The sequence below is a fragment of the Lithobates pipiens genome, unplaced genomic scaffold, assembly GCF_037356315.1.
Source record: "Lithobates pipiens isolate NorthernLeopardFrog02 unplaced genomic scaffold, aLitPip1_a1.2 Scaffold_27, whole genome shotgun sequence".
NCBI lineage: Eukaryota > Metazoa > Chordata > Amphibia > Anura > Ranidae > Lithobates > Lithobates pipiens.
Window position 1 is genome coordinate 10,171,479 of NW_027507788.1, and position 9,875 is coordinate 10,181,353.

At 48.8% G+C, this 9,875-nt stretch overlaps 1 protein-coding gene across 1 annotated transcript in view; it reads left to right on the plus strand.

The window, feature by feature from the left end:
* Positions 1-6,614, plus strand: part of LOC143933074 (proline-rich transmembrane protein 1-like) — a 7,286-nt gene extending 672 nt beyond the window's left edge. The window contains exon 2 of the mRNA XM_077456029.1: positions 6,312-6,614. Within this exon, the coding sequence (XP_077312155.1) occupies positions 6,312-6,488 (177 nt within the window). The 3' untranslated portion in view covers positions 6,489-6,614. The remainder of the gene's footprint in view (positions 1-6,311) is intronic.
* Positions 6,615-9,875: the final 3,261 nt, after the last annotated feature.

Here is a 9,875-nt window from a genome sequence, read left to right on the forward strand (position 1 = left end):
GTCCTCCATAGATACAATACAGGGAGTGTAGTCACCCTAGGACAGGACATGGGTTGCATAAGGATAGTAATCCAAATCAGGAGAGTTGGTTCTCCATAGACTGTGGTGTCACTAGGGTTGGAGTCGCCTGGTGCCATACAACATGGTGCTCTATTACTGTATTCAGTCCCTCCACTCAAAGCCCCCTACTGTCCTCAGGTTCCCCCTCCCAGTGCCCCATTACTGTCCTCAGCCCCCCTCACAGCACCCCACATTACTGTCCTACCGCTTCACAGCACCCCACATTACTGACCTCACCCTCCCCCCCAGGACCCCATAATGGTCCTCAGCTCCCCCCCCCAGCGTCCCACTATTGTCCTTAGCCCCTACCGCTTCACAGCACCCCATTACTGTACTCAGGTGTCCCCCGGCACCCCATTATTCTACTCAGCTCCCCCCTCACAGCACCCCACATTACTGTCCTCAGCTCCCCCATCACCCACAGCACCCTATTATTGTTCTAATTCCCCCCCTACAGCACCCCATTACTGTCATCAGCTCCCCTCTGCCCCATTACTGTTTTCAAGTCCCCTCCTTACAGCACCCCATTACTGTTCCCAGCTTTCCCCTGCCCCCATTACTGTCTTTAGCCCCCCGCCTCACAGTGCCCTATTACTGTCCTCAGTTCCCCCCACCCTCCACAGCACCCTATTACTGTCCTAAGCTCCCCCACCCCCCAGAGCACCCTATTACTGTCCTCAGCTTCCCCTGCCCTCCATTTATATCCTCAGCCCCCCCTCCCACCACAGTGCCCCATTACTGTCCTCAACTCTCCCCCAGCTCCCCATTATTGTCCTCACTTCCCCCCTACAGCACCCCATTACTGTCCTCAGCTCCCCTCCTCCCACCCCATTACTGTCTTCAACCCCCCCTCCTTACAGTGTCCCATTACTGTTCTCAGCTCCCCCCCAGCTCCCCATTACTGTCCTCAGGTTCCTCCCCAGCACCTCATTACTGTTCTCAGGTATCCCCCCAGTGCCCCACTACTGTCCTCAGTCCCCACCCCATCACAGTGCCCCATTACTGTACTCAGTTTTCCCCCCGGTACCCCATTACTGTCCTCAGCTCCTCCATCACCCATAGTGCCCTATTACCATCCTCAGCTCCCCCTGTCCCCCACTTCTGTCCTCAGCTCCCCTCTGTGCCCCACTTCTGTCCTCAGCCCCCCCACAGTGCCCCATTACAGTACTGAACCCCCCCAGCTCCCCATTGTTGTCCTCACTCCCTGCCACAGCACCCCATTACTGTCCTCAGCTCCCCCCAACCCATTACTGTTTCCAGCCCCCCTCCTTACAGTTCCCCATTACTGTTCTCATCTCCCCCTGCCCCATTACTGTCTTTAGCCTCTCTCCTCACAGTGCCCTATTACTGACCCCAGCACCCCCCTCATAGCTCCCCATTATTGTCTTCAGCCCCCTCCTCAAGGTGCCCTATTACTGACTTCAGCACCCCCTCATAGCGCCCTATTATTAACTGTCCTCAGGTCCCCCCATTACTGTCTTCAGCCCCCTCCTCAAGGTGCCCTATTACTGACCTCAGCACCCTCCTCCACAGCATCCTATTACTGTCCTCAGCTCCCCCCTGCTCCCCCTGTCTGTCCTCAGCTCCCCCCTCCCCCCACAGTGCCCCATTACTGTCCTCAACTCCCCCCAGCTCCCCATTATTTTCCTCACTCTCCCCCTACAGCACCCCATTACTGTCTTCAGCTCCCCTCCTCCCACCCCATTACTGTCCTCAGCTCCCCTCCTCCCACCCCATTACTGTCTTTAGCCCCCCGCCTCACATCGCCTCATTACTGTCCTCAGCTCCCCCCATTACTGTCTTTAGCCCCCCTTTCCTCACAGCGCTCTATTACTGTCTTCAAGTCCCCCCCCCACAGCACCCTTTTACTTTCCTCAGCTCCCCCTGCCCCCCCCCACTTCAGTGCTCAGCTCCCCCTTGCCCCCATTACTGTCTTTAGCCCCCCCTCTCCTCACAGCGCCCTATTACTGATCTCAGCTCCCTCCTCACAGCACCTCATCACTGTCTTCAGCTCCCCCCATTACTGTCTTTAGCCCCCCTCCTCACAGTGCCATATTACTGTCCTCAGGTCCCCCCTCACAGCACCCCATTACTGTCCTCAGCCCCCCCCACATCGCCCCCTCATTGCTCCTAAATGGCTGGAGACACAGCGGGTCTTGGTGCCGGATACCACAGCTTACCTTCAGAGGTCTAGTGGTGTCCATGACTCCATGGGTCAGGACTGTTTTGATGGCAAAAGGGGGACTTACTCAATATTAGCTGGACAAATCGGTGCAAATATCCAATGGCGTTAAAAAGGGCCAATTGATTTTTAAGTAGGAGACCAGATGATGTCTTATTAGATGAAACGCGTCGGTACGTTGCCCCTGTGTCACTATCCATATAGAGTGTTGATTTTTTATATACAAATAAACGTCTTGTATTGAAATGGAATCACACTATGTGGTCTATTTCTTCTTCTCCTTATAAATGCATCATTGGGAGAACGTTTTTCTGATCCGGAGTCTATCCAAAAAAAGGGGTGACAAAAATGTGAGTAATGACCCAAATAACTAAGACCATGGCATATAAAGGAAGGGTCAGACTAGGGGGAGTGTAAAGAGGAAGAGAGGATAGAGAAGAAAGGGGATGGGGGGAGGGATGGGGGTAAGGGAAGAGGAAGGGGGACCAAAAAAGGGGGGGGAGATAGGTGGGGAAGGAAACGTAGGGAAGACAGGAGGGATTGGGAAAGGAAGGAGAGGAAAAGAGAGGAAAAGGGAAAGGGTGAGAGAAAGAAAGAAAGGGGGGGGGGGAGGAACGAGGAAGGAGGGGGAAAGAAAGGGGAAAGGGGAAGAAAAGAGGGTGGAAGAGAGGGGGACCCAGGAAAAGGGTGGATGAAGGGGGGGAAGAAGGAAAAAGTAGTTGGGGGAGGGAATAGGGGGAGGAGAGGGGGGAAAGGGAAAAGGGAAGGAAAGGAGGGGGCAGAGAGGGGGAACCAGGAATAGGGGGGGTGAAGGGGGGAAAGAAGGAAAAAGCAGTGGGGGGGGGAAGAAATAGCAGGAGGAGAGAGGAGGGTAAGGAAGGGGAAGGGAGGGGGGGAGAAAGGGAAGGAAAGGAGGGGGCAGAGAGGGGGACCCAGGAATAAGGGGGGGTGAAGGGGGGAAAGAAGGAAAAAGCAGTGGGGGGGGAAATAGCGAGAGGAGAGAGGGGGGAAGGGGAAGGGAGGGGGGGAAGAAAGGGAAAAGGGGATGAAAGGAGGGGAGAAAAAGAGAGGGGGACCCGGGAATATGGGGGTGAAGGGGGAAAGAAGGAAAAGGGGGGGGGGCAAGAATAGGGGGAGGAGAGTGGGGGGGAAAGGGGAAGCGGGGAGGGGGGTAAGGAAAGGGTAAGAAATTGAAGGGGGTGTGAAGGTGATTAAGGAGGCGTGGAGGTGTTTAAATAATGAGCAGTTAGAGAGGGAAATACGGTGATGGTGTGGGGTTGTGGGATATGAGGAGGGTGAATCGTGATGGCTTAACAATAACATATACTTACATATAACCAGACTAGGATTATTATTATTTGCTCACTATATTCTAATCAATTTCCTACTATTGTTCATGCAAAGTATAGATATTGTCTGATAGATACTCACCTTTTTTTCCTTCCTTTTTTCCATGAGGTCATTGCCATTTTCCATTTGGTTGGGGTCCATCCCACTGATACCACTATAGGGCTGCACTTTCTATTTACACAGTTTATTTACTTTACAAATGGATCCTTTGTTGTACTGGCTGCTACTACATTGTTAAAAGAGACAGCGCGGTTTACCAATTTTCCTATATTTACAATAACACATGGGTGATCGGTGTAAATATCCAATGGCGTTTAAAATGGCCAATTCATTTTTAAGTAGGAGACCCAAAAGTATGCAACGAGTTTCGGGGATCACCGGTCCTTCTTCATCAGGGCTAATGACTATTGACTTGGCTTCCAAGTTCTCCAGATCTCCAATGCAATCGAGCATCTGTGGGATGTGCTGGAAAGACAAGTCCGGTCCATGGAGACCCCACCTCACAACTTACAGGACTTAAAGGATCTCCTACTAATGGCTTGTTGTCAGACACCACAGTGTACCTTCAGAGGTCTAGAGGAGTCCATTGCTCAGTGGGTCAGGGCTGGTTTGGTGGCAAAAGTGGGACCTACTCAATGTTAGGTGGGAGGTCATGAAGTTATAACTGATTGGTGTAATCTTATAGGAAGGATCTTGATGAAATGAGTGGTTGGGCATACAGGATTCTTTAAACTAAAACACAGCGTGTTAGTGTAATACTCTCTCTTGGCCATCAGATGTCACTATTGTAGACTTTGTAGAGTCTCCTATTCTAACGTCTGCTTGCAGGAAATGCAAACCATAATGCCGTGTACACACGATCAGACTTTCTGGCAGACTTCTTCCTGTGGACCGGAATCCGTCGGACAATTCGATCGTGTGTGGGCTCCAGCTGACTTTTTTTCCCCAAAAGTCCAATGGACCTAGAAATAAAACATGTTTCAAAACTATCCGATGGACTCAAGTCAGACGGACTAAAAATTAGGAAAACCGTTCGTCTGTGTGCTAGTCCAACAGACCAGAAACGAGGCCAGGGCTGCTAATGGCTACTGGCTATTGAACTACCTTGTTTAGTCCTGTTTACGTCATCACACTCAAAATGAACGGACTTAGTTGTGTGTGGCCAAGTCCGTTCGTTCAGAAAGTCCGTCGGACCTCCGCCGAAAGTCCGTCGGGAAGACTGTCGGACCTAGTCCATCAAAAAGTCTGGTCGAGTGTATGCGACATAAGGCTCCATTCACACCTCAGCGTTTTGTGCTGACATGAAGCTCGAAGCTCCAGAACGCTTGAGAAAAAAATAAATAAATTATATATATAATATATATATATATTTTTTTTAATTATTATTATTATTATTATTATTATTATTAATATACAGGCTTTTTTCTTCTTCTCAAGCATTCTATATATATATATATATATATATATATATTATTATTATTATTATTATTATACAGGCTTTATTCTTCTTCTCAAGCATTCTGTGTGTATATATATATATATATATATATATATATATATATTTATTTTTTTATTTTTTTTTTTATTGGAGTTTGTCCACACCTCCACTATAAGTTGGCTGAAGCTCAAAAACATTTTGCAGCTCGAATCTGGCAGATTGGTGAATTTATTTAAGCGTTATTTGCTCCATAAAAATGCATGGAAATGCTTGATTCGTGCAATAATTTAAAGAAAATAAATAATAATAATAAAAAAATAAAATAAATAAATCATAAAAATAAATAAAATACTAAGAAACCCTAACCATTAAACCTAATATTAAACCCTGGCCGTAACCCTATCCCTAAGCCCTAACCCCTAATCTTAACCCCTAACTTAACAAACAAATGCATAAATAAGATACACATAAATTAATCAACCCCTAACCCTTAAACCCTTACAAAAAAAAGTTTAAAAAAATGAAAAAATAAATAATAATAATAATAATAGTAATAATAATAATAATAAAATAAATAATAAAAATAAATAAATAATAGAAAAGCCTAACCATTAAACCTAATATTAAACCCTGACCGTAACCCTATCCCTAAACCCTAACCCCTAATCTTAACCCCTAACTTAACAAACAAATACATAAATAAGCAATACGTAAATAAACAAATAAATTAATTAACCCCTAACCCTTAATCCCTTACAAAAAAAGTTGAAAAAAATGAATAAATAAATAATAATAAATAAATAATAAATAAAAGTGGATGAAAAAGCTGAAAAACATAGCAACAAATTAAAACGTGCCAAAAACGCTTTAAAAACACTGCACACAAATGCTCAAAAACATACAAACGCTTGAAAAAAAAAACACTCAAAAGATTAACGCTCAGGTGTAAATGCAACCTAAATGAATAACATTTGCTAAGGCGCTGTGTATCATAAACAATTTTCTTTTTTTCTTCCGCCAAAAAAAAATAAATAAAAAAGAAGAAGACAGTTTTCACATTTTAAATACCACCAAAAGAAAACTCTATCTGTCTAAAAAAACAAAAAAAAATGATTAAAATCTCATTTGGGTACAGTGTTGCATGACCGCGCAATTGTCATTCAAAATGCGACAGCGCTGACAGCTGAAAATTGGCCTGGGCAGGAAGGGGGTGAAAATGCCCGGTATTGAAAAGGTTACAGATTAGACCTCATCCACATTTCTTTCTCTCTCTCTCTCTAGACACGAGACGCCGCAAGTCGCCAGGACGCCATCGGCGCAGAAGCAAGCTCCCGCACAGCCTTCATCCTGAACATGGTGGCTCTGGGCATCGGGATCTGCTCCCACATCATATGGATTGCGTACGTCATTTACGTCAGCGTGGTCGTGAGCTCCGCCGTCTCGTCTTATTACGGATAGCAGGCGGGGAAGCTTGAAAACGCAGCGCTGCGACAAAGACAGGGTTAAGTTTAAAGCCGCAGTGAGATGTATGTTGTCCTTTTTTTTTTCGAGGAAGTGAAAATAAAAAAGTTTACTTTGTTCAAATGGCTTCTAGCGGTGATTCCGGCAATGAGCCGAGGAAACCGGTTGTATTGAATTGCCGGTCAATGGTTGTGTAAACAGCTCCGTCTGTGTTCTGTTCTTCATCTGTTTACCTTCATAGGACAATGCTTTGAATGCGCCCTTCATAGGGGCAGAGTGACATTCTTCATTGGGCACTGTGACTGGGGTCCGGACAAGGGGTGGGCTGGGGGCACTGCGACCATGGTCCGGACAAGGGGTGGGCTGGGGGCACTGCGACCAGGGTCTGGACAAGGGGTGGGCTTGGGGCACTGCGACCAGGGTCTGGACAAGGGGTGGGCTTGGGGCACTGCGACCATGGTCCTGACAAGGGGTGGGCTGGGAGCGCTGCGACCAGGGTCCGGACAAGGGGTGGGCTGGGGGCACTGCGACCAGGGTCTGGACAAGGGGTGGGCTTGGGGCACTGCGACCATGGTCCGGACAAGGGGTGGGCTGTGGGCACTGCGACCAATGTCCGGACAAGGGATGGGTTTGGGGCACTGCGAACAGGGTCCAGACAAGGGGAGGGCTGGGGGCATTGTGACCAGGGTCCAGACAAGGGGTGGGCTTGGGGCACCGCGACCAGGGTCCAGACAAGGGGAGGGCTGGGGGGCACTGCGACCAGGGTCCGGACAAGGGGTGGGCTTGGTGCACTGCGACTGGGGTCCGGACAAGGGGTGGGCTGTGGGCACTGCGACCAGGATCTGGACAAGGGGTGGGCTTGGTGCACTGCGACTGGGGTCTGGACAAGGGGTGGGCTATGGGCACTGTGACCAGGGTCCAGACAAGGGGTGGGCTTGGGGCACTGCGATCGGGGTCCAGACAAGGGGTGGGCTTGGGGCACTGCAACCAGGGTCCAGACAAGGGGAGGGCTGGGGGCACTGCAATCAGGGTCTGGACAAGGGGTGGGCTGGGGGCACTGCAGTATTATGAGAGGTGGGGGGCACTACAAGGAGGGGATTTGTGTTGAGAAGGGGAATTTGGGGGGGGGGGCAGGGGATCAGAATTGTTCTAGGAGGGAAAATTTGGGGAGTGGTGATTTGGGGGGAATTTTTGTCAGGAGGCGGGATGGGGGAAGAAGATTTGTGCCAGGAGGGGGGTTTTTGGTGCTATAAATATATGGTAGAGGGGAAAAAGAAATTTGGGGGGGGGGGGCGGTTTGCTAGTAGGGGTGATTAGGTAATTGTTCTAGATTTGGAGTGAAGGTGGAGAATTTGTGCTTGGAGGGGGAATTGTTGAGATGTAGAGGATCTGTGCTAATAGGGAGATTTTTTTTGGGGGGGTGGAGGGGGGTGATTTGTGCTGGGGGCATATGGGGAGAGAGAAGATTTGAGCTGGGGGGCTGGGGGGGGCAAAGATTTGTGTTGGGAGGGGGGATTTCTGCAGGGAGGCAGATTTGTACTGGGAGGAGGGGCAATTTATGCTTAGGGGGTGAACATGCAGAAACGTGTACGATTTTTTTGGGTGGGCGGGGGGATCTTCGCTGACACATAATGCTCCTACATCTTGGGGGGAGGGGGTGCAATTTGGGATGTTCACCCTGGGCTCTAGATGTCCTTGTCCCGGCACTGGCTGCGACCAAAACCCAAAATATAGATTACAGGCTTTCCAAATGGAAATAATGCCGTATATCTATTAACCGATTCCCGAGCGGGTCACGTAGATAAATTGCGGCACAATGGCATCACTGCGTGAAACCCCGCACGGGTACGGGGCGGGTCTCCCTTAAGAGCCGCATGGCGGGGGACCCAAACTGCGTGGCCGGTGGGCGAAATCACCTCCGGCCACCCGCGATCGCCTGCACGAGGCACAGGGATTTGTGTGTGTAAATACATAAATCCCTGTTCTGTCAGGGAAGAGGAGCCATATCATTTGTTCCTATTAAGTAGGAACAACGATATGTCTCCTCCCCCCAGTCACTTCCATCCCCATACATTAAGAAACACACTGAGGGAACATATTTAACCCCTTGATCGCCCCCTAGTTTTCACCCCTTCCCTGCACTGATCGCTGTATAAATGTCAGTGGTCCCAAAAATGTGTCAAAAGTGTCTGATCTGTCCATCGCAATTATTATTATTATTATTATACAGGTTTTATATAGCGCCAACAGTTTGCTCAGCGCTTTACAACATGAGGGCAGACATTACATTTACATTACAATTTGGCACAAGAGGAATAAGAGGGCCCTGCTCCTTAGAGCTTACAATCTAAAAAGGAAGGGGCAATTGATACAAGAGGTAATAGCTGTGGGGGATGAGCTAATGGGGGAAGTAAAACAGTGTTAGTTAGAAGCAGGATAGGCTTCTTTGAAGAGAAGGGTTTTCAGGGATCGTCTAAAGATGGATAGATTAGGGACAGTTGGACAGATTGGGGTAGGGAGTTCCAGAGGATGGGAGAAGCTCTGGAGAAATCCTGGAGGCGAGCATGGGAGGAGGTGACAAGGGAACTAGAGAGCAGGAGGTCTTGAGATGACCGAAGAGGGCGGTTTGGTTGGTATTTTGGGACTAGGTCAGTGATGTAGCTGGGGGCAGAGTTATGGATGGCTTTGTAAATTATTGTTAGTACTTTGAATTTTATTCGTTGGGTGAATGGAAGCCAGTGCAGGGATTGGCAGAGAGGGGTGGAGGACACTGAATGGTTGGTAAGGTGGATGAGTCTGGCAGCAGCATTCATTATGGACTGGAGGGGGGATAGTCTATGTAAAGGTGATCCAACGAGGAGGGAGTTGCAGTAGTCGAGGCGAAAGATGACCAGGGAGTGAATTAGAAGCTCGGTGGTGTCATTAGTTAAAAAGGGGCGTATTCTGGAAATGTTGCGGAGGCTAAGGCGGCATGATTTGGACAGGGATTGTATGTGGGCCTGAAAGGACAGTTCGGAGTCTAAGGTTACCCCTAGCACCCTGGCATGTGGGGATGGACTGATAGATGTGCCATTGACCTTGACAGAGAAGTCAGGGGAAGGGGCACGTGGGGGAGGAAATATTAAGAGCTCGGTTTTAGATAGATTAAGTTTGAGGAAGTGGTGTGACATCCAGGCTGATATGTCTGTTAGTAGATCAGCGATGCGTGAGGAGACTGATGGGGTGAGCTGAGGGGTAGAGAGATAGATTTGGGTGTCATCAGCATATAAATGGTAGCGAAAGCCATGGGAGGCTATCAGCTGACCCAAGGAGGATGTGTAGATCGAGAATAGTAGAGGTCCAAGGACAGAACCTTGGGGGACCCCAACGGTAAGAGGAGTTGGA